Source organism: Protopterus annectens, chromosome 3.part0 (genome assembly GCF_019279795.1).
Source record: "Protopterus annectens isolate FY-2018-M chromosome 3.part0, PAN1.0, whole genome shotgun sequence".
NCBI classification, from domain to species: Eukaryota; Metazoa; Chordata; order Ceratodontiformes; family Protopteridae; genus Protopterus; species Protopterus annectens.
In genome coordinates this window covers 172,264,593-172,290,549 of record NC_056731.1, presented here as the reverse complement: position 1 = coordinate 172,290,549, position 25,957 = coordinate 172,264,593, and the positions used below count along the sequence as shown (strand labels likewise).

General features: G+C 41.0%; 1 protein-coding gene across 1 annotated transcript in view; it reads right to left on the bottom strand.

The window, feature by feature from the left end:
- KIF15 (kinesin family member 15) overlaps window positions 1-25,957 on the bottom strand; it is a 2,415,358-nt gene that overhangs the window by 309,232 nt on the left and 2,080,169 nt on the right. Inside the window, exon 34 of the mRNA XM_044065522.1 lies at window positions 14,089-14,253. Coding sequence (XP_043921457.1) covers window positions 14,089-14,253 — 165 coding nt within the window. The remainder of the gene's footprint in view (window positions 1-14,088; window positions 14,254-25,957) is intronic.

Genomic DNA, 25,957 nt, shown 5'->3' with positions numbered 1-25,957 from the left:
AGGTGAATTAGCTAACTTCACATTGTTCTTATACATAAAAGAAATGAAATTAATAATCCACTTGGCCAGAGGTACCTTCGTTACTGCTTGTCCCAGGTAACCATTCAGTTACCGGTTTTCTTTTCCAATTAGGCGGAAAGGACACACAAAGCTGATCTGATTTTCCTGAACTGTTTAGGCTTGTGATGATAGAAATGTAGTTGTCTATGACTGTCCGGCAAATGCAACATGTACTCCCCTTTATTGGAAAAAGTAGGAAAGAAAACTGGTAACTGAATGGTCTGATTAATGTTTGACTCATTAGCCACTTTAGGCATAAAGGACGGAGTAATACGGACTAAAAACTCTGTCTTTCTGGAAAATAATGTAAGGTGGTTTAGAAGAGAGGGCTTGTAATTCAGAAACTCATGGGATGGGAAAAATTAGTTTTCCAAGATAAAAACTGTCACAATCAGTAGCTGGCTCAAAAGGTATTTGAGAGAGGCCTTGGAGAATCAGGAGAGGATCCCAAGGGGGGTGGGGTCTTTGACAGGAGGCCTGAGAAGAAACCCCCCTTTCAAGTCAGCTCTACATTACCTCAAAGTGGCTACAGGTCCTAACAATAGGCCTGAATGGAAAATGGATATGGCTGCCAGCCGAAGCTTAATTGTGGCAAAGCTGGACCCCTCCCATGAACAAGGAAGCAAGAAAGGAGAGGATGGTAGAAATAGAAGCTGAGTAAGGATCAATGTTCATTTTGAAGCCCAGACAGAAAATCTGTTCCACTTGCTTTTATATACCTTTTTGATGAAGGCCTTTTGGGAAACTAAAACAAAATAATCCTTACAAGAGAAGAAAGCCTGGACCCTTTTACAATCATTGGAACTGGAAAAACCAAGCAGTTAGTTTGAGAGTGGACAGATCTTGATGGAGTTCCAGGGATGGATAGGTTAGGAGATCATGGTTGGGCTCCAGTATCCAGGGAGGATACTTCAAATGAGACCAGAGGAAGGGGAACCGAATCTGATGAGGCCAATAAGGGGCAGTGAGTATTACGGTGCTCTTCAACCTTTGGGCTTTCACAAGTAAGTTTAGGATCAATGGTAGTGGAGAATAAACAAACAGAAGACTGGAGGGCCAACCATGGACTACAGCATCCCTCAGGGACTCCTTAGGTGGGGTGATCAGCACAAAGTACTTGCTGCACTTCTAGTTGTGAGGGGAAGCAAAGAGATTGCAGCAAGGATGACCCCAACAATCAAAAGTCAAAAATATGATTCGCTACTGTTTGCTTGAGGGACCACTCATGGGGTGTCAGAATGGACCTGCTATGTTTGTCTGCCAGCACGTTGTTTTCCCCAGTATGCAAGTTGCAATGAGAAAGTGGTGTGAAGAGATCACCTGGTCCCAAACCCTCATGGCCTCTCTGCAAAGGGGACAAGAACAGGTTCCTACTTGCTTGTTGATGTACCAGACTACTGACATGTCTGTGTGAACTGCAGTGGTCCCCCCACAGGGAGAACGTCCTGAAAGGCTTGCAATGAGAGAAGGACTGCTATCATCTCTAAGACACTGATATGCAGTCTGGTCTCTAAGGGAGTCCACGCGCCTTGGACCATCTTCCCTTTGAAATGCCCCCCAGCGGGGATGTGTCCGTGGTCACTGTTGCTGTGGAGAAGAATGAACGGTCTGCCAACTAACAGGTCAGAATGAATCCACCATTCCAGGTGGGGTCTGCAAATTTTTGTCAACTTGATAGGAACAGATAGAGATTGCAGAAGTAAAGACCAGTGCATTGTCACCTTGATAGGAACAGATAAAGATTGCAGAAGTAAAGACCAGTGCACAAACAAGGTCCACTGGAGAACACGCGTGCAGAACCTTGCCAGAGGAACAAATGTTATGGCAGCCGTCACAGATCAAACAGCACGAACAACAAACTTAGTAGGGAGAGAACGAAGAATTAGTAAGGTTTGAACTTGGTTTTTCAAGGTAACTATCCAATGTAGGGGACAACTACGCTATTTGGGTAACTGCTCAGCTGAGCCCTGATAAACTCCAAGGATTGAGTTGGTATTGGTTGTGACTTGTTCTGATTTACTGTGATGCCTAGGAGATCTAAGATCTGGAATAGGTAATCTCTGGCATGAGACAGTTGATGCCTGGTTGAGGCAGTTAGGAGCCCGTTGTCTAGATATGGGAACACCTGAAAACTTAGCAGCCTGAGACAAGCTGCAACCACTGCCATGCATTTAGTAAATACCCTGGCAGCTGTCGTGAGTCTAAAGGGCAGCATTCTAAATTGGTAGTGAATAGCTCCCAGCCTGAAGTGCAGATGACTCCAGGAATGCCTGTCTATTTTGGTGTGACAGTACGCATCCTTTAAGTTCACAGAGCACATACAATCATCCTTCCTTAAAGGAAGGACAGACTGTACCATAACCTTTCGAAACTTTGCTTTCTTTATCAGCAAGTTCAGTCTGCTTAAATCCAAGATTGACCTTAGGCCCCCAGTTTTCTTTGGCACTAAAAAGAAGTGGGAGTAAGTTCTGGATCCTCTATGTTTGGTTGGGACTTCTTGGATGACTCTTTGTTTGCAGTAACCTTTGAATTTCTACTACTGTCAACTCCCTCTGACTGGGTGAAAAGTTGAGGAGAGTTTTTTGTGATCTTAAAGGTGTACAGTAACAGCCTCTGGATATAATGGTTTGCACCCAAACATTTTTTGTTACTTGGGCCCAGGCGTTTGAGTGCATAGAAAAATGGTCCCTGACTGCCTCCAAGGCAGAGCAGCCGAGCAACACTTCAGGAGCACTGATAGGGCTTGTCAGGAAAAAGTTCTCTGAAGCCCTGATTTTGGAAAAACCCTCTGCCTCTGGGGTGGTATCTCCTATTAAAGCCCTCTACTCAGCTTTTGTAGGGGATCTCTCCTCATTGGTCAGAGAAAGACCCTTGAGACTTAAGGAACCAAAACTTCTTGGCCCCTCTCCGATTCCTGGAATAGGTCCATTGAGGCATGGAAAACACGACTGCTACAGCAGACAACGTCTTGCCTTCTTTCTCAATGCGGGTCAGGGTGTCTTTAACTGATGGTCCAAATAAAGGGGGCATTGACAAAAGATGCCTTAAAGGGCCCCGTGAAGTCATAAAGCCTCATCCAGACATATCTGCGAACAGCAATGCCATTGCTGACCACCCATGAGGTATTCTCTGCTGGGTGAGAGATGGACCTCATGGAAGAATTAGAAAGGGAAGAAAGAGTTGCCAGCTTTGGAGAAATCCTAATTCCTCTGTCAGCATGGTCTCTGCCAACAATTCAGAGAGCTCCTTGACGAGGTCTCTCTGCAGGAGAGTAAAATGTGCCAAGAAGTTAAGTGCTCTCAGCATGACTGTGGCTGAAGTGTAGACGTGCTTGCCAAACCTGTCCATCACCATAGACTCCCTGTTCGGCAGATGGACAGTTGAGTTTTGTTCAGCTAGCTGTTTCTTAGTCGTGGCTATCACCACCAGTGAGTCTATCTCCGCTAGTAGGATATTATATATATCCAAACTCAGGAAAAAAGACTATAATGCTTATCCTACCTGGGCCAAACTTTGGTTTCAACAAATTTTGGGCGTTAGCGTAAACCCAGCTGCTATTCCCTTTCTCTCACGAGACACCTTACACAGTCTTAATTTATCAACTATCATAAAACAAAAGGTTGAAGCCTTCCATGACATTCTAAAACTTATAAATCTAGACAAAAGTCTTCCTCTACTACAACCTCTTCACTTAAACCCAAACATTAAAATCAACAATCTACCAGTCAACCTCTCTAATTTCCCACTGATCAAAAATCTTACAGTCTGGGATATTCTCCAACACAGCAACGAAACACTTCCCAACCTATGCAAAATCCTCAGGGTCAACAAGAAATATTTAAGTATTACCCGGCAGTTATGAGACCTCATTACCTCCAAATTCACTCAGCTTCTGGACAAAGGTCAAGATCTTACCAAACTAAATTCTGTGGTCCATTTCCTGACTTTACCGAAAAAAATGCTTTCTAACTCATACAAACTCATTTCCTCCATGATTCAAGATGCAGACTGTCTCTTCTCAAATTACTGGAACAAATACAACCCCCAATTAACTAATAGCCAGAAACTCTATGCCACAAAGAACACTTTAGACTATTCCCCCTTTAAAAAAACTCTTACACACAATTAATGATCAACAATAATGCTTATTACACCCCTTCTAGACTATCTAAATTTGACTCTAAGAAATCTCCAGCCTGCCCTTGCTGCTCATCCCAGTATGCAGACCTGATGCATGTACTATGGTCCTGCAACTATTCACATAAACTCTGGACCTCGTTAAAGGCCCGCCTCCAGAAAATGGGCTACCACAAATCGACCCTATCCTGGGAATTAGCCATTCTTCATATACCTACTTGTGATCTCTCTAGAACTGATACACACATTCTGATTTTTTTGTGCTCACTCATGAAACTTTATATCTCCAAAAATTGGTTGGACCGTACTAAACTTTGCTGGAATGGCTTCAAGGCAATGGCTCTTACCTACATTGCAGCACAAAAATTTATTATAAATAGTCCAAAAAAAATTGCCCTTTGTACAAAAGTCTGGGAAAAGATTAGCGCCCTCGTTCTCACCATTATCTAAAGCAAACTCTACATCCTTATGTGAGGTGTCTTGTTGTAACTTCTGGACATTGCTCTATGTTTTTTATCTCTCTGGGTAGCATACTAGGTTAGCAATTCATACTTTGTATGTTGAATTTCTTTTTTCTTTCTTTTTTTTTTTTTGTATATAGTTGGTTTTGTAGTTACAAGTCTCTACTGAGCATTTTGTCAAATTTACATGTACAGCTCATTTTTTTTTTTCTATACATTGTTATTCCTTTTGGTTGGACATCCATCATATGACTGTTATTTTCTTATGCAAAATAAAAACTTTTTTTGAAAAAAAAAAAAAAAAAAAGGAATGCCCTTGGACCAGAAGGAACAATCAGTAGGTGGGGAAAGAATTTTGTCAGGTCATTTGAGATTCAAACATAAAACTACTGTTCAATCTCAGCCTTACTACAGGATATGTACCCAAAGAGTGGCATACAGCAACAGTGGTCCCTCTCCACAAAGGTGGTGTCTCAACGGATCCTAGAAACTATCGCCCCATAAGCCTGACTAGCTTGGTCTGCAAAGCTATGGAAAGGATCATCATGGACCTCATAAATAAAGATATTGGGGACCTACAGACATTGGATCCTACCCAGTTCGGCTTTGTTAAGGGCAGATCCTGCCTCTTAAACCTGGTCGATTTCTTTGAAACAGTCACCAAGGCCACTGACGAGGGGAAGGTGGTCCACACAGCCTACCTGGACCCGCCAAAAGCCTTCGATACAATACCCCACTCGGGCATTATAGATAAGCTCACCAGCTTAAATATAAACCCCTATGTCACTAGATGGGTTGCAAACTGGCTCAAGGACAGAACCCACATGGTTAGAATTGCTGGAGCCATGTCAGACTCCAAACCGGTTACAAGTGGCATCCCACAAGGCTCAGTCCTGGGACCTCTCTTGTTCGGTATATATTTCTCGGAGGTACAGGCCAACACGGAAGGACTGTGGCTGACCAAGTTCGCAGATGACTGCAAACTGGGCGCCATAATCAACTCTCCAGCCAACACACGCATCCTCCAGCAGGGCCTCATAGAAACAGACAACTGGTGCCAGAGCCATGGCCTCAAGCTAAACGCCAAAAAGTGTATAGTCATCCCCTTTGGCAAAAACAAAGTGCCCACAAATTACCACATAGGTGGCAATCCATTAAGTACAGAAGAAGTCATTAGGGACCTGGGGACTCAAGTTGATAGCAATCTCTCATTTGACAACCACGTGGCCAAAGTGGTTAGAAAAACATTTTATATAGCCCACCTAATCATGAAGAGATTCACATCTAGATCAGGGGAGGTCATCGTGCCTCTTTACTCATCCCTCATCAGGCCCATAATTGAGTACAATGTCCCTTTTGGGATGTACCTTACCAGACACCTGCAGCAACCGGAAAGACCCCAAAAGTACCTCACCAAGAAGATCAAAGGGCTCAAACAGATGCCATATGCTGCCCGGTTAAAGAAACTCCAGCTCTACTCAGTGGCATACCGCCTGCTCAGAGGCGATCTGTGCCTGACGTATGAAGCCATGTCCAACCTAGAATTAATGGACATGCTGCACCTCAGAAAATCCAAATCTCATCGAGCTACACGCTCGAGAGACTTGAACCTCAGCACTGAAATAAATAGGACATGCTGGAGGGACAGATTCATAACCCAGAGGCTCCCTTCACTCTGGAATAAAATCATTGTCCAGGTTAGGCAGAGTCCCTCATTGACTCTCTTCAAGAGGAATCTTGATGAGTGGATGGGAGACTGTAGGTTTACCCCGGGTATCACTTCTGTGTCACTGTTAGACAGAGGCACAGTATACTAACCTCGAAAAAGGGCATAGCAAAATTAATTTAAAATGGATGGCGAAAGCCAAACACACTCTGGCTAGGCTTATAAATGCTCTAGGGTAGATAGCCTAGTATGAACATATGAACCTATTTAGGTACAGGCTGTATAGAGTCCAGCTCCTTCCATGCCTGGCATGCCACCAAATTTATGAAGAGGTCCACCGGGCGGTTACCCAAGATGTAGATGGGCCTATCCCAAAGGCATCCAGAAATACAGACTCTTCAGAGGTAGGATCTTGGGACAACTACCCCCCCCTTTTTTTTTAGAATTTCCACAACGTCTGCAAAGGAGATGTCCTCCAGTGGTGATTTTGGAGATCCCTCCTCTTCAGTGAAGTCCATATCTTTGGTGAGAGATTCCATGGGGGAGTCTAGGTGCCTCCTTTTACACATTCTCTTCCAAGGCACCTCCTCTGTGGGATGTTCAGGGGAGGTATCGGAAGAGGTGACGGCCACCTCTGGTAGGAAATCCTGAATGCTCTTTGAAACGGGCTGACCCTTGACAAGAATGGTAGGCCCAGATCCAAGGAGGGCGACACAGCAGAGTGATAGCCAAAGAGCTCAGGGCTCTGTCTACAGAGATAGCCTTTTCAATGACCTGGAAAGCTGAAGTACCAGGAGAACCCCAGTTCCACTCCATCAGGGGCCAAAGCCCTCGAAGAAGAAGAGAAGACAAGGGCCTCGGATCCACGTCTCCCAAATTGAACTGGATCCATGCTGTTGAGAACTGAAGCACATAGAGGGTGAGATCACTCTGATAAAATCAGAGCCGAACCTCCTTCCCCGGAGGATCTGACCTCAACACCCCAGATCCAAGACCCACTCTGATCCGAAGATCTCAGAGAAGGGTGGTCAAGGCAACCATCGGAGTAGAGGAAGTGAAGGTCCTCAAGTCCAGTACTGATTCGTCCTGGGGATCTGGAACAGAGGGTCGAATCTGGGAGTCAATATTGGCAGGGATGCTCACGAGTCCAAGAGGGGACGGAGCCAACAAAATCCCAATCTGGAAATGAGCCCTGATAATGGTCCTTACCATCCTGTCCTTGTCATATTCCAAAAGGCTTCTGGAGGATCTGGACAAAGCCACAGACGAAGAATGAGACTGGTATGGAGTTTGCAAGATCTCTGCCAGAACCATAGGGGAGATTGACCGGATGAAAGATACCGGTAAACGGCTCCGAGTCCTCGGAACTGAAGTCTTATGCTCCAAAATCGAAGTTAAAGGTAATGGAGAACGTGCATTCTGATCAGACTTCCTTGGATCAAAGGAATGAGCAGGATCTGAAGGAGTCAAAGCAGATAACGATCTGGGTGAAGCTGGATCCAAAGGAGTGGATAATGTCTTTGGCGTGGGCCCAGATGGATCCGAGAGGCCTTTTGGATCCACTGGAGCTAAGCCCGGTCTTGGATCCGAGGAATCTGAAGACACTAGGATTTTTGATGGAGGTTCTACTAACACCCTAGGGTGCTTATCAGGGCACGTCTTTGGATCTGGAACAGAACCTGGCACACCACATTCAGGCTAGTGAGCCCCTGGAGAAGAGAGTGAAGAGGGAGGCAGAATCCCTTTCAGAATCAACTTGTTTTGCCCATCAGCGATCACTCTGAGGTTGAACCCCTCACAAATGGCACACTGCAACTGTAAGTGTGCTGTACCTTGACAGTAGACACATCTATCATGTGAATCAGAGTGTGGAATTTTATGACCACACTTCATACATCTCTTAAATCCAATAGGCTTAATCCATAACTAAATTTTTACCAAAAAAACAAGCACAACAACAGCAACAACAAGAACACTATAAATCTTAATAAGCTAATATAGCTAAATACTATAAACCCTAACACACTAAGATAGCTAAGATAACTATAATCACTATGAACACGAAGTATTATGATCTCTACAACACTATCCTATTAACTATAAGAAAGAGAACAACCACATAAAACCTTAACAGCTAAAGAGAAAACTCCTCCTCAAAAAAAAAATACCGACTATGCATCAGAGGGTTGTCCTAATGCCACAGAGAAGCTTTGTGGGCAGGAGGAATAAGAAAAGACAATAACTATCCCAAAAAGGAACATACATCTACAAAGTGAAAAGAGAACTGCAGCTAGCTGCTAAAGCACTGGAGAGCATATCCCATGCAAATGACGGCAAACGAGATCTGAAAGAGCTGTGCTTAGTATAGGGGATTGTGGGTAAGGGAGGAGCTTAAGCCTGGAAGCTGAAGTCTGCAGCAGGCAACAGTCAGATCCAAGGATCGGATCCGTAACCCAAACGTGAATCAGAGTAAGAGGGACAACGTCAGATATATACATTTAATCATTTACAACAATATAGTCTGACATACATGTATATTTCTTTTCTGTCCAGCAGGACCCACTGTTGATTGACATTTTTAACACAAGCATCTGTACAAATCAGTCTGATATTCAAATGACAATTCTTTACAAAACTCCAGCTAGCTAGGCTGGCATATGTTACACATGCACTACCCTACTCCCCCCTAGCACAGCTGGCACTGCCTCACATCATCACAGAAGACATAACTATACCAAAAATAAGTTGCCAAAAAAACTTTGTACATGATCTTTAAGACTAAGAGTCCCTTAACAGCAACTCGTCTTAGAATCCTTCCGACTTGTTTTTTTTTTTTGACAATGTCAGCGTCGATCTTAATTGTTCAAACTGCTTGATTCTGTGTTGATTTCTACTGTAATTTGTTTACATATGTATATATTTTGACATATCTTACTTGAAATTGTAACTTCTTCTGGCTGTTCTAAAGCCATATTTTGTTGTATTTTAACTCAATCTGCACAGTGTTACTAAAATTTTATAAAATGATTTGTTTGTTCTTTGAGCACAAGTGGTGGCTGAAAAGGGTTACTACATCAGTCCACCTACTCAGCAAATAAAAATAAAGAAATGACTCGAAGATGGATAACCCAAAGCTCCTCATGAGTCTCTACCATGTGATTCTAAGGGGTGGGAGGGTATAGGGACATATCTATGCTGTTCCTTATGAAACTCAGAGTTACCACAAAACATGTCAATCAGAAGTGGTAAGAGAAGAGGGTGACTCTGCCCTTACCATCTCAGAGTTAACACACACAAGATCATTTGGCTCAAGTCAGAGTTTTACGGAGTACCATGCTTCCACTATCTGTATGGGTAAACCTGCCTCTACATACTCCGGTAAAAATAGAATCTACAATACTTTCACCTAGGACATAAGCTCCCACATTAAACTACAACACAATGTATCTGTGATTTCCTTAGCTGTGAGCCAATGCCAGGAAATTAACTAATAAATTTAATTGGGGTATGCAGTACAAAATGAGCATGGAGAGCTGCCCAGAAAGGGAAGTCAATGGTTCTGAGTACCACCGATCTGTAAGCTAGGTATCAAAAGGGAATGTTCCCTAGGATCAAGTTGGTCAATGTCAGGTTCCAGAATGGGAGGTGAGGGTGCACCCCTCCCTCCAGTGTTGTTGTCCTCCACTTTATTGTAGAAAGGGTACTGGTTTGAGCCCCTCTTAACTAAAGTCAAGCTCAGCACCTGCAAAGATGAACAACAGACTTATTTTTGTAGTATGAGGCCTTGACCTGCTTTCTGAGTGCTTTTCTTTCCTACAGTGTTGAGAATTATGACTGGGCTACATAAAGGATATCCTGCTAATCCCGTAAAAGAAGCACTTTAACTGCTGACATTTTTCAGTGGCAGATTTGAATGCCTGACATGTGGCAGTTATCCGTATCAATCTGCTCGAGAAGACAAAGGCAGTGCCGGTGTGGGCTAGTAATCTCACAGATACCTAGTGTATTGAGGTTTTGGCATGTGAAAAAAGAAAAACATGCTTGGAAAACATATGTACTCATGCGGTGTGTGTTAGAGCATGACGTGTTTGCATGGGCAAAATGGACATTCTTAAAGATGGAACTTCCAAGTTTCTCCTGAAACTATGGTGACTGGAGGAGATGGCGCCAAGCTAAACTCCATCAAGGAGGGCCCTTAAGGTTAGGTCCACTGATATTTCACAGTCCAGTGAGGTATCCGCTTCCTTGAACAGCACCATGAAGACTGACAGGCAAGAAGCCCAGAAGGCACAGGAGGGTCTAAGCACAGACCTTCCACCAGTTCTTATGAAGGCTGCCAAACTCATGGTTTCCTGGTCTCTCTCAGTAGATGGGAACAACTGGAGTGTGCCCCATTCCAGGCCAGCAAATGCAATCCTTAGAGATGGGGATCAGAAAAGACTCTCAGCTGATAACCATTCCCATGGACTAAATCCATGGCAACACCAGCTCCATGTATGGCATTGGGAAGCACCTTCAAAGGCTGTCAGGGGCCTGTCTGCCAGATAGGAGAACACATGAATAACCTTCTCCTGCTAGGTTTTGACCACCACTGCCATCACCATATTAAACACTTTGATACATAGGAATGTCCAAATGGTAAGCAGTCTGCAATGAACTTTTCATTTATAGGAGTCAGGATTTAGATCTGAACAAGTGGCAGAAAAGAAGTGGTGGGCTCAAGAGCAAGGCACATTCTATTAGCGTGACATATGACATCAAAACACACTACAACCCCTACTCACGTGAGAACCTTGGATTGAAAAATGCTGTACTAGAACGGGACAGGATGAAACCCATTACTAATCCACCTACAGGGATTCCACATGTTAGATCACAATAATACAAATAAATGCCACACACAGCTTTAACTCCCACCTAGTATTGTTGACATTTTATAATTTACCATACTTCAGTAGTAGACTTAAAAGGTTGTTTTTCATAACTCAAGCTCGATCCAGGGGCAGACTTTTGCTTGCACCAGGTACTGGCACTCTACAACAGGAAGCAGATCCTCAAGTAGCCACATCAGCTGCATAAACTGCACCCCCACCCAAAAAATATTCACATGCTATACATCCTTCTTCTCAAAATAAAGATGGGCTCCTGCAGATATGAACATACAAAGGACAAAATACAGGATTACAGGTAATATCTTAAATTACATTTAAATTCAGAATGTTTTAGTGAAAGGAGAATAAAAAGGAAAAGATAAATAAGTAGCTTAAGTTACAGATAGCCTAGTACCTAACTATGAACCTATCGGCCCAAGGGCCTACATAAGTCTAGCCAGCAAGGTACCATAGCTTACGCCACCCAAGAAAGTTATTTTCCTGTGCCACTGTCCAGCAGAGGGACAGAAGTGATCCCTCGGGTGTATTTCCTATTTCCCATCCACTCATCAAGATTGTTCTTGAAGAGTGCTAATGAAGAACTTTGCTTGACATAGATGGGTAGCTTGTTCCAGAGTATAGGAAGTCCCTGGGACAGGAATCTATCCCTCCACTGTGTCCTGTTTATTGTGGTGACAAGGTTTAGGTCCCTAGAGCGTGTAGCTCGGAGGGATTGGGATTTCATTAGGTTTAGCATGTCCAACAGCTCTGGGTTTGACATAGCTTTATATGTTAGGCAGAGATCACCTCGGAGTAGGTAATATGCTACGGAGTAAAGCTGGAGTTTTTTGAGGCGGTCAGTGTAGGGCATTTGTTTGAGGCCAGTAATCCTCTTTGTGAGGTACTTCTGTGGCCTTTCCAGCTGCTGCAGAGGTCTTGTGAGGTACATTCCAAAAGGGGTGTTGTACTCTATAATGGGTCTAATGAGTGATGAGTAGAGGGGATTAATGACCTCTTTTTTCCTGGATGAGAACCCTTTTATGATGAGGTGTGCCACGTAGAAGGACTTCCTGACTACTGTGGCGATGTGACTATCAAAGGAGAGACTACTGTCCACCTGGGTCCCAAGGCCTCTTACACATTCAGTGTTATGTAGATTGCTGCCTATGTGGTAGTTCATGGCTACAGAGTTTTTACCAAAGGGGATGACACTGCACTTTTTGGCACTGAGCTTGAGGCCATGGCTCTGACACCAGGCATCTGTCTCAGTGAGGCCCTTCTGTAGGATGTCCACATCATTTGGGGACTTGACTCTGGCTCCTAGTTTGCAGTCATCTGCGAACTTCATTAGCCAGAGGCCTTCTGTGTTAGCTTGTACTTCAGAGAAGTAGATACCAAACAGGAAAGGTCCCAGGACGGAACCCTGTGGTACACCACTTGTCACTGCTTTGAGGTCAGATTTGGAGTCTGCAACTTTTACAGTGTGGGTTCTGTCAGTGAGCCATTTGGCAACCCATCTTGTGACGTAGGGATTTATACCTAGTTTAGTGAGTTTAGCTATAATTCCAGAATGGGGGATGGTGTTAAAAGCCTTGGCGAGGTCAAGATAGGCTGTGTGAACCACCTTACCCTCATCCACGGCTTTGGAGACTGTTTCAAAGAAGTCGATCAGGTTCAGGAGGCATGATTTGCCTTTCACAAACCCGAACTGGGTGGGATCCAGAGTTTGGAGGTTACCCGTGTCTTTGTTTATGAGTTCCATGATGATACGTTCCATGGCCTTGCAGACCAGGCTCGTCAGGCTAATAGGTCGATAGTTCCCAGAATCAGTGGTGGCTCCCCCCTTTGTGGAGTGGATAACTGTTGCTGTGCGCCATTCAGTGGGCACAAAGCCTGATGCAAGGCTATTATTGAACATGGTGCTTAAGTGGGGAGCCAGTTCGTTCTGAAGTTCATGTAAAACGATGTTGTCCGGTCCCCATGGATGCTGTGTTTTTGGCTTTAGAGAGTGCAGTTTTTATCTGCATAGTTGTGATTACAGGCACTCTGCATTCGACCTGTATAAATATGAGCCCTTAAGGGGGTGAAAGGGGGGGCTAAAGTTAGCACTGAACCGATCTGCCAGGATGTTGGCAATATCAGTTGGTTCTGTAATTTTTGTGCCTTTGTGCTGTAACGCAGAGCAGATCTGGGTGTTGCCATCTAGATTCTTGACAGTTATACAATGCTTTGTGGTTGTCCTTGGATTTAGTGGTGATTTTGTTTTTATAGCTAGCTTTGGAGGATCTTATAAGGGATCTCAGCTTCTTACTGAGGCTGACCAGGGAGCTCCTCCACTCATGGGATTTTACTCTCTTTTGCAACAGTTTCTTCCTTCTGTTGTACAGTTTGTTTATGGCAGGGGACCACCAGATTGGCTTCCTTTTTTTGGAGGATAGCGTCTTGATTCTGTTTGGGATAGCATGATCCATGCACTCGTGTAAGTGCTTATAGAGTGCATTTGTGTAGGATTCAGCAGTTGTAACTGTATTGTCCATCTGCATGGGTGTCATGAAGTTCACCACTTCTTGTCTTAAGAAGTATGAAGTTGGCTTTCGAGAATTTTTTTACTGTGGTTACCTTAATGGGGGATGGGGGCGAGATGTGGGTGAAAAATTTATGGTTGGATTGGACCAACGAGGAGTTGACTTCAGGTGTGGAACACCGGTCACTCATGCTGGTAATGACTAGGTCAGAATGTTTAGTGAAAGGAAAATGAGGAAAAGATAATTACGAAACTTAAATTACATCTATATTCAAACTGAATTAGTGAAAGGAAATTAAAAGGTAAAGTAGTAGCTTAAATTATATCTATATTTGAAAGCAAAATTAAAATGAAAATATAAATAAGCACCTTCAGTCTCAGTATTTCTTCATTTTTTTCCATTCTCTCAGTGTGTAACTCTGTCACAAGCAGCTCCAGTGCTGCCATGGTTTCCCTCCTTTCTCTTAGTTCCTTCTCATTAGATTCTAGTATCTTCACCAAGTCTGCTCCCAAATTACTGGGCGTCCTGGGCGTCTGTGGAAAAAGGATAAATATTTAACAAAATGTAGGCCTTAAACAGATTTACAATTGTAAAAGCAAGTTAAAATTATACTCAGGAATATCTTAATTTTCATCATCTAAATTCAAACTCTCAAAAGCATACTTACGGATTAGATATGTCAGCTAATGGGTAAATTCTGTCGATAAAGTAAATACCACTGATTGTACTACCCTTTTCAGCAGATAAATAGAGGTGTGGGGCCTCAGTTAAAAGGGATAGGAAAATTGATGTTTTCGTACTGACATGTAACAATACCAAAATATAGCAAACTGCACTCAGCAATAACAAAGGAACAGCTAAGATTATCATGGTGACCAGTAAGAAACAAAATAAAATAATTTGCCAGCATCAAATGCAGTGGTAAACAACTTAGCAAAATAATTCAGTACCACTGAATAAATGAGTCTGTATGTACATTTATGTGGTCACACCACGTTACTTTTATTTGCATGTTTTGTTATGCAGTATCAGTAGTTCAACGGGTAGCAGTCTCCTCTGCGGCGATAGGCTATGGGGTCTATTTCCACACCAGGCTGTTGGATTAATTTTCTAATACTGGTAATGCAGTGCAGCATAAGGTGAGGTGCTGAACTCAAGTGTATTGTCCTTGAGATGAGACATTAAACCAAGACACCATCTGCCTGAGTTGGGGGTAGCTCAGATGGACGTAAAATATCCCACAGTACTCATCAAACCAGTAGGAGAAGCTTTATTTACATCTTTCATTACTTATACTTCTTTATGTTATTTGCACATTCATATTCAAAACACATTTTATTTTCCCCTAAACCTTAACATACAATGTACACAGGAAAAAAAAACATTTCTATCTTTATTATTAAAAAAAAAGAGACACTTCTAAACCAACATCAGCTACTTAACATTTCTGTATCTATCCTCCATCCTTTCTTACACGACCATATTTTTATTTCATCTAGCACATCTTTATTCTATCTTTATTATACAATAATCCATCACATCTTTTTCACAATCTCCAGATCGTTAAAAACAGTATTCTGTCCCATTTCTCAATTTTACATTTTTCTCTCATATTTCCATACAGTATATCGTATCCAATCCTTTCCATTTCAATTAACTTTCGAACATTTCATAATTCATTCATTAAGTTTTGCTGTTTCTTCTTTATTACACTCATCACATTGTCTTTCTTCCATTTCTTTATATTTCATATTACATTTAACTGATAATTTATCCAGCAAAATTCTCCACAGAAAATCTCCTGCTTCATAAAAATTCTCAAAACTTTTCCTATTTTATCACATTTTAGATCTTTTAATTTCTTCCAATTATACATCATATATTTATTTCTCCTTAGTATATCATTTTCTGTTTTTATCAGTCTCAATTTTCGCTTTCCATATTTTTATTCTCATTCTTCCTTCACAACTTTTCCCTCCTAATTTCCATGCTTCTTCCTACCTTACATGTAACATTCTCCCCATTATTTGCAGCTATATCTGCATATGACATTGTTACTATAACACTTCAACACCTTTTCCCATCTCCCATTCTGCTGCTTTCATTTCATACATGCATGTCTGAATTGTTTCATTCATTACCAGTATAAATACAAATGGACATCTTTACTTAACGCTTCTTATTTTTATCTTTTATCCCATCAATCCGTTTAACGTAACTTTCATCTATGACATTTCACAGCATATTTTAGATTATTAAAATGCTTTCTCTCATTCCATCTATATTGCTTACGCTATCAAATGCTTTAACATCATGTCACCAGTTCTTTCAAAATCATGACTTACTTTTTTTCTTATTTTACTATTAACATTTCTTCACTTGTCTCCCTTTGATTCTAAAAACTTTTTTTTCCACAACTTCATCCAAAATTTAATATACACCTTTTGTAATATCATAAATGTTTTATAAATTGTATTTCCCCAATATTATTGGTCTCCATTTTTAAAATATTTTTCCTTCTTTCATATAAACTTAGTTTTACCACAAATTACTTCATCTATTTCTTTCCCTGTATATTAATTTAATATTTTACAGAATATGTCTCATTTTCATTCACCTCTTTATAATATTAACAACCAAAGTCATCTATTCCTCACCTCAGGTTTCGTGCCCACTGAGTGGCGCAGAGCTACAGTTATACCAATCCACAAGGGGGGATCCACCTTGGATCCCGGAAACTACCGTCCCATCAGTCTGACAAGCCTTATCTGCAAGGCCATGGAGTGTATTATCATGGAACTTATAAACAAAGACATTGGCAACCTTCAAACACTGGACCCCACCCAGTTTGGGTTTGTGAAGGGCCGATCTTGTCTCCTGAACCTGACTGACTTCTTTGAATCAGTCTCCAGAGCCATGGACAAGGGTAAGGTGGTCCACACAGCCTATCTAGACCTTGCCAAGGCCTTTGACACCATCCCCCACTCTGGAATCATAGATAAACTTACTAAGTTGGGCATTAATCCCTATGTCACCCAATGGGTTGCTAAATGGCTTACTGATAGAACCCACACTGTAAAAGTAGACCACTCCAAATCCAGCTCCAGACAAGTGACAAGTGGAGTACCTCAGGGTTCAGTCCTGGGGCCGCTCTTGTTTGGCATATACTTCTCTGAAGTACAGGTCAACACTGAGGGACTCTGGCTAACAAAGTTTGCAGATGACTGCAAACTGGGAGCCATTATTGAATCCCCAAATGATGTGGATACTCTACAAAAGGGCCTTACAGAAACAGATGCTTGGTGCCAGAGCCATGGGCTCAAGCTCAATGCCAAGAAATGTATTGTTATCCCTTTGGGAAAAACATGTATCCATGAATTACCATATAGGTGGCAGTACACTAAACACAGAAAGTGTGATAAGAGACTTAGGGACACAGGTGGACAGTGGTCTCACCTTCGATAACCACATCGCCACAACAGTCAGGAAATCCTTCTATGTGGCACACCTTATCACAAAGGGCTTTTCATCCAGAAAAAAGGAGGTCATTGTCCCACTGTACTCATCCCTCATTAGACCCATTATAGAATACAACGCCCAATTTGGTATGTACCTCTCAAGACATCTGCAACAACTGGAAAGGCCTCAGAAATACCTCACTAAAAGAATCACAGGCCTAAAGCAGATGCCCTACGCTGACCGCCTTAAAAAACTCCAGCTATACTCTGTCGCATATCGTCTACTCAGAGGCGATCTCTGCTTAACATACAAGGCCATGTCAAACCCAGAGCTGTTGGACATGCTACACTTAGAGAAATCCCAATCCCTCAGAGCTACATGCTCCAGGGATCTAAACCTTGTCATCACAATAAACAAAACATGTTTGAGGGATAGGTTCCTGACCCAGAGACTCCCCAGACTCTGGAATAGATTGCCCATACATGTCAAGCAGAGTGCCTCTTTGGACCTCTTCAAGAGGAACCTTGACGATTGGATGGGAGAAAGGAAATTCACCCCAGGGATCACGTCAGTCGCCCTGCTAGACAGAGGTCCAGGAAAGTAAATAATGTGGGAAGAAATAGCCAGGGAATTGTTATGGCTAGGCTTGTATAGGCCCTAGGGCTGATAGCCTAGTACCAACCTATGAACCTATTCCTGGTGCTGAATTTTCTCTTCCTTTTTTACTATTTTGTCCATTTCTCATAGTGCTATCCTTTTCTCGAAAATACTCAATATTTTTAAAATTCATACTACTTTTTGTACAATCGGCTTTCCACCAACACATTTTTCCACAACTTTCATTATGTCTCTCAGACTATATCAAATGTTTACGTCCTCAAACATTGCATCCATTCTTTCTTCTGTTTTACATATTTTCCCCAAATTAGAAACTTCCTCTCCCCCCAAAAAAATCCTTGTCTAAACATATTTTAATTTTTTCTCTATTTTTTTTCATACAGTCTTTCAATGCATCTTATTCTGTCACCACATTGTTCTATTTAGTCAGATCTTTTTATGACATCATTATAAACTCTCCTATTCCTCTTCATTTTCTACAGTTAAAGATATTTTCTTGTATTTGTTTATAAGCACTCCACTAATGTTATTTTTTCATCATTGTCATATGCTGTTCCCCATAACATATTATGTTCCCTTTTAATCTCATCTGTTTTAGCAATTGCTCCAGTCAGTCTTTTCTATTTCTTTCCTTTCTTTTACTTCTTTGGTTATCTCCTACTCTAGCCCATACTACTCCCAGCTCTGAAAGCTCAACCATTTCTACCCTACCTATTTATTTTATATCTTTTGAAAACACCACAATCTATTTCAGTTCTGAAAACTTCTTTTATACATCCAGTCTCTATTTTTTCCCATTTTCAACACAGGTCTTACAACTCATCACTTTAATATCTTGAGTTATTTTCCCCCATCTTTCTCCTCAAATTAGTTAAAATCTCCCACCATAATATTGGAAAAAGGACAAGGTTTTTAAGTTCCTCAAACATCTTTTTCCTCTCCATCATATTGATGTAAGCATAAATTACAATTACCCTTGCACAGGTGCGTGTGTGGTGTCAAAGAGCTACAACGACAGCAGGGATAGCCACCCAGTAGTGTAAATCTTGGATCTAGATAATTGTGTCTGTTGAAGCGACACCAACCCCATGTGCAAAAATTTAGAAAAGGGGTTGTGGCTGGACGGATGAATCTTTCCCCATTCCTTATATCACATTCCACTAGTCTTCCAGGTACTACTACAGTCACATTCAGTATATTTCTTCATTTCTGTAAAAAAATCATATTTCTTAACACAAACTACTCCCCACTAAGCATATATTCTTTTTATCCATATAGCCTCAATTATTTTCATATTTTCTTCCTTTATGCATCTCAACTCTTGCATATCACATCCATACTTATTTTTACACCACTCACTCACTACCACACCTCATATTCATTTTGAATGCTGTGTACATTTAGTGATGAATTTCCTAAGTAATCCCTTTCCCTTTTTTCAATTCATTTCCAGTTTTGATTCTCTTTTTTTGCATCCATACCCTCCGTGAAATTTATAATTTTCTTCTTGTTCTCCTACTGTATCAGATCCTCCCTCTTCGCCTTCTTTACTTCCTAAAGCTGCATATATCAGTTTTTAACACTTGCATACTTTGTAAAACATTTCCTCTTCCAAACTAAGTACACGTTCTTCTCCAATTGTGTTCCTCCATAGTACTTTGTCCACCAATATCTTCAGTATATTGCCCTCAGTGTGTCTTCTTCTAAAATATTCTTTTCTTCTAAACTTTCTTTTAGTAATAAAAAAACAGACAAATTAAAAAAGTCCAGATTCATTGCATTTTCTACATTTATGCCAATAAGTTTTGTAGTATGTCTCCTTTCCCCACATTGTCTATATCTTCTATTACAGTCTTGCACAAAAACATGCTTTAGGTTGACCCCTATACCTTGCTGCTTCCTGTTTCCCCATTCACAGTTGTAACGTCTGAAGTATGTTGTAATTTTCCTTCATGCACATCCAGAGTCACCAATCCTTCCCACCCTCAGTACAAATATGTCTAAAATAACACTTTTATCTCATGCACATTATTACAAATAGAGTTCCTTAACAGTAGTCCCACGTTCTGAAAAATATACTCAGTTCCATGTTGCAAATGAGCCCATTTTCTATTTCATTCATAAATTTTTCAAGTAAAGTAAAAAATTCAAAAATAAAATCACACACTCCTTCTGTGACTAAGTGTGTTAAAACTCTTACGTCCTTGTACTTTAAAACGCAAAGGTAAAAATGCTGCCCGATTTTCTGTTCTGATTGTATTGTCCTTGCATTAGTTCCCGTTTTCGTTTAGCTTCTAACATATAATCTTTCTTTTTCTTGATTACCATTTCTGCATACATATTTTTTTACTGCTCACAAAACCTCCATGTTGCAGGAGCATGCATTTAAAACCAGTTACTTCACAGGCCAAGCATACCAGAAACTACTGTAAGCACCTTCTGATACTCCACCTCTTTTCCCAATTCATCTGGCAGCACCTTCTGCATTACTTCTCCCAGCAAACCATTCAACATACTACTCCAGCTTACTTCCTCATCAGCATTTGGCTCATCTCAACACATCTCCAGCAACACAGAAGTTTCCCGATCTCCTCCCTCAAACTTTGCAACAACCATCTTCTCAGCCTCTCACAGTCTTTTTGTGAGATTTTAGTATTTTGCAGCACTGCATTCTTAGATGGTACTCCCCTTTCCGCCTCTATCTTGAAATTTTCCAAGCATGAGTAACAGCTTTCTGGCATCACCTAGTGCTCAGGAAAGTGTAGGGGAAGTACCTAGGTGATCTGGCCAAATTTCCCTTAGTCAGAATGTATAACACCTCGGGCCTCCCTTGAAAAGAGGCCACTGGCCTAGTGGGACTAACCCAGTCCACAAAGTGTAAAATAAATTAAATTAAAATAAAAGAATGGGGACAATTCTGGCAGGAGTTCTTCAGCAGAGACCCACAGAGAAAAGCTTCATATCAATAACTTAGTTGTACTACTGTGATTGATTTTAAAAATGTCTTGCAACATGCAATGAAACCATTGTCTTTTTAAGCCTACAGTTTACTGACTACACTTCATACTGATGCAGTGCTGAAATTATCACTGTTTTCTGCTGATTGCAGTCTTAGGGTTAAATCATTTGCACTGTTGCACCTTGTTGCTGCTCATTACTGGCAATACTAAGATAATACTGCAATGTCATCAGTTACTGATACTAGGTAGACATAAACCAAATTAAAACTTATCTCAGTTACTGGCTGCACATTTTTTATCACTTCTGGTGTTGCATTTCTGCTTGTTAGTGGATTACTGCATTATCATTCTTCTCTAGAACAACAATGTGTTACACCTGTCTAGCATACTTTTACTACTTGCACTGACTGCTCTACTGACACTGCACTGAAACTATTGGCTTTACAGGTACTGCACTTAGAGAACTCTTAATTTTGACTGTCGGTATTGCTCTACAGTTAATGCATTCAGATCCCTTAGGTTATCTGTTACTCGTTGCTGATACTAGTGAGGTAGACACCAAATTAACCTACTGGGTAAAGTTACCAGATTTAAATTTGACACTTGTTACTGATTACCTTATTGTTCCTACATATTGTTGCTACTTTTAGAGTTTTTTCGAATACTAAAGTAGTCGCATCACGTATTATTGCATCCACTAACCATATCACCACCTTTTTCTAATCCAATCTATCATTGTCTCCCATTTTCTCATACCCTGAAAACTGCAGTGACCATTATAGAATCTCAGCCAACTCTTGCCCCTTCTGCACTAAGTATTTTGAGGTAGTGTAGCAATGGCCTCATGCCCACCAAAAACTTTCTACCGCTACCTTGCAATGATTCACTATAACAGCCGTACATATTTAATGAATGTGGATACAGCCTTTTCACCTCAGAATACATTCAGTCCAAATTGATACTTCCTAGCTAGCTATAGAACACACTACTGCCCCTTATGAGCACAATAGCAATTTTAACACCTTAACTGAAATCCCCACTAAACCCGGCAATGTTTTACCAGGTCACATTAATGATTCAATGAACTGGCTGACCTCTACCACCTATGGTTGGCATGCCCAAGACTTCTTTGACATTATACATGCTAAGTCCCTTGCACAAATAGTTAACCATCCTGCTAGGGGCCCAAATATCAAAGATGCTGCCCTCATAAAAATGTACTCTTCTTGCACATGCCCAAATACATATTTGTACACAGTGGATATAAAAAGTGTACACACCCCTGTTAAAATGCCAGGTTTTTGTGATATAAAAAAATGAGACCACAATAAATCATTTCAAAACTTTTACCATCTTTAATGTGACCTATAACCTGTACAATTCAATTGAAAAACAACAAATCTGTTAGGGGGAAAAATATAAAAAACGTACAATAAGCTGGTTGCATAAGTGTACACACCATTAAACTTTGCTGAAGCACTTTTTGATTTAATTACAACATTCAGTCTTCTTGAGTAGGAGTCTATCAGCATCAGCATGGCCCAGCTTGACTTTGCAATATTTGCCCACTCGCAAAAGTGCTCCAAATCTGTCAGACTGTGAGGGCATCTCTTGGGCACAGCCCTCTTCAGATCACCCTACTGATTTTCTATTCAATTTAGGTCTGGGATTGGGATGGGCGATTCCAAAACTTTAATTTTCTTCTGATGAAGCCATTCTTTTGTGATTTGGATGTATGCTTGGGGTCATTGTTGTGTTGAAAGGTGAAATTCCTCTTCACCTTTCTAGCAAACGCCTGAAGGTTTTGGGCCAAAAGTGACTAGTATTTGGAAATGTTAATAATTCCCTCCACCTTGACTAAAGCCCCAGTTCCAGCTGAAGAAAAACAACCTCAAAGCATGATACTGCCACCACCATGCTTCACAGTGAGGATGATGTGTCTTATCAGACCATAACACATTTTCCCACATGTTTTGGGGAGATTTGATGTATTGTTTTGCAAATTTTAGCCAGGCCTGGATGTTTTTGTGTAAGAAAAGGCTTCAGTCTTGCAACCCTACCCTATAGGCCAGACATATAGAGAATACGGCAGATGGTTGTCACATGTAGTACACAACCAGTATTTGTCAGAAATTCCTGCCGCTCCTTCAGTGTTGCTGTATGTCTCTTGGAAGCTTCCCTGACCAGTTTTCATCTAGTCTTTTCATCAATTTTGGAGGGACATCCAGTTCTTTGCAACGTCACTGTTGTCCCATATTTTCTCCACTTTTTGATGACTGTCTTCACTGTATTCCATTGTATATCCAATGTTGTGGAAAATTCTTTGTACCCTTCTCCTGACCGATACTTTTCAGTAATGAGATTCCTTTGATGCTTTGTAAGCTCTCTGCGAACTATGGCTTTTGCTGTAGTAGGCAACTGAGTCAGGAAAATCCTACTAGGACAGCTGAACTTTATTTGGGGTCGATCAGAGTCTCTAACTGATGGCAGGTGTGTACCCAAGAAGACTGAATGCTGTAATTAAATCAAAAGGTGTTTCAACAAAGTATTAGTTTAAGGGTGTGCACACTTATGCAACCAGCTTATTGTATGTTTTTTATTTTTTTATATTTTTCCCTTAACAGATTTGTTTTTCAATTGAATTGTACAGGTTATAGGTCACATTAAAGGTGGGAAAAGTTTTGAAATTACTTATTGTGGTCTCTTTTTTGTATCACAAAAACCTGGCATTTTAACAGGGGCGTGTACACTTTTTTATAAACTCATATAAATAAATTACATAAAAGAAACTACTTAATGCTTAGAAGAGCTCTTGTTCTATTTACCTTAAGAGCACACAAACTAGTAGAGAGTTTAAGGAGTACTTTAGAATGAAGAATATGAACTTAAAATAACCACTGAAACCCAAAATGGCTACAAATCTTTAAGTCAAAATGTTAAAGCACTTGAGGAACCGACTTAAGGGGGTGAGAAGTATTTTGCAGGTTCATCTATCCAGGTGGGGGGGTGTCATAGTCAGGGAGGGCAGTCGGTGGTGACACAGGAGGGAGGCAAACCAAGCTTACAGAATTACTGGGACATATCCTGAAAGATGCTCTTGACTGTAACAGCCTTACACCACTGTATGTCAAATACTGGATGGGGAAACCCGAAGGGCATATAAACAAAAATCCGTATGGCAGCAAATATAACAATGCAAGAATGATTCCTGGCATCCAAAACCAAGACCAAGAAACAACAGTTGTAAGTCAGCTTATCATAACAGTAGATATTCAAATCGTCACTGTTGCAATAACCTTAACTATATGGGTTATATCTTGCCAAATATATAACAGATGGCAAACCGCCAAAGCTTCAGGGTACCATCCATGCACCAAAACAGTTAAGTCAGCTGAGCTGACTAAAAAGACAGGTTTGGGTGCTAAGCCCTTCAGATCTTTCATGCCACTAGAGAGAGGGAGGCCGAGCCCTGAGTGGACAATGAAAGAAAGAGTCCACACATGGACATAAAAAAACACACCAAAATATAAACAGGATGGAGACAGAGAGCAGCTACTGCTGCAACAATCACTTGAACATCTATTGTTATAAGTTTACTTAAACTAATGCACTATGTTCATCATATTGATCACTGCTGCAGTAGCCTAAGCTATATGACTTGATCATAGCTTACTACATTTAGGAGGTGGAATGGAAAGGGCCCATAGGGGAGGATTCTAGCAAAGCCTGAGCCAGAGCTAGAGAAGGAATGAAGCTGGTAATGCCTTGTAAACTTATGTATAGAGGACTAAGTTGCTGCTTCCAGAATATTTATAGAAGCCAGTCCTTTACAAAGCCACAGATGAAACCAAGGCACTGGAAGAGTGAGCCTTGACCCTGCCTGGAATAATTTATAAGAGAACAGTAATAGCCAGAGCTAATCATTTGGAAATGCTCTGTTTTGACAAAGGTTCCTTTCTTTTTCTCACCTTCACAAGACATGAACAACTAAATCGAAGATCTGAAAGATTTAGTTCTGTCAAGACAATGTCAGAGTAGTCTTTGGATATTCAAGGTATGGAATATCCTTTTTCCCTCATTTTTAGGTTTGGTAAAGAAAAATGGGATATGGATAGTTTGGCTTTAAGTAAACTCGGATACCACTTTAGGTATAAAAGAAGGATAAATTCTCAAAGAAACACTGTCTCTCTAGAAAATGAGATAGGGTCAACACACAATAAGAGTCTGCAACTCAAATACTGTTACAGAGATCACATCTATCAGTAAAACTATTTTCCTTGTTAAGAAACTAAAGTCAGACAGATTAGTTGGTTCAAATGGAGCAAGTATTAGCTTCGCTAACACAAAATTAAGATCCTAAGGAGGGACCACCAGTTTTCTTAGAGGCTTCTTATGCAAAACCCCTTTCAAAAACATTGCAACATGAGAATATATTGAAAGAAGAGGATCCATGGGCAGACAAGATGAAATGGACAATAAATGAACCTTGATGGAGAAGTATGAAAGGCCATAGGATAACAACACACACAAGCATTGTAAAACCAGGAAACACTAACCCTGAATGGGTGCCGGTTATGTTGTTGGCGCCAACTAAAAAACCTTTTAATTTATTATTATAGGATTACCTACTAGCAGACTTTTTTGCTTCCATTAGTATCTGCTGCATATCCCTCAGTACACAGGTGCCTTAAGTGAATTAAGACTGCCATCTAGTCAGCAAGTTGAAGTTGATTGGGGGTTGGAGTGTATCAAACACCCGTGGACTAATGTGAGTAGATCCATTCTGTGAGAAATCTTGTGGTAATTGCACCTGGCCATTTCCCAAAGAAGGGAGAAGGTACAGTTGTGCAAGTAGAACTCACCATAACAGATGTTCAAATGATCACTGCTACAATAGTCATAGGTATATGGGTTGCATCCTGCCAAGGATATAACAGCTGGAAAACTGTGAAAGCTTCAGGCATTTTCCATGCACTTAAACTGTCAAGCAGCTCAGCTCAAGCTGAGCCAAAAGAGAAGTATGGTTTACTGCTGCTGAAGAGTAAGCTCTTCTGAAGATTTTGAGGATCGACGGTTGGCTTCTGCTTTCCTTTGCTAGGCAGATAAGTTCCCTTTGGGAAAAAAATTCCAATTATTAACTTTACTGATGCTTTATTACTTTCCTTTGCATGAAAGTAATATTAAAGCTACAAATGTTGCG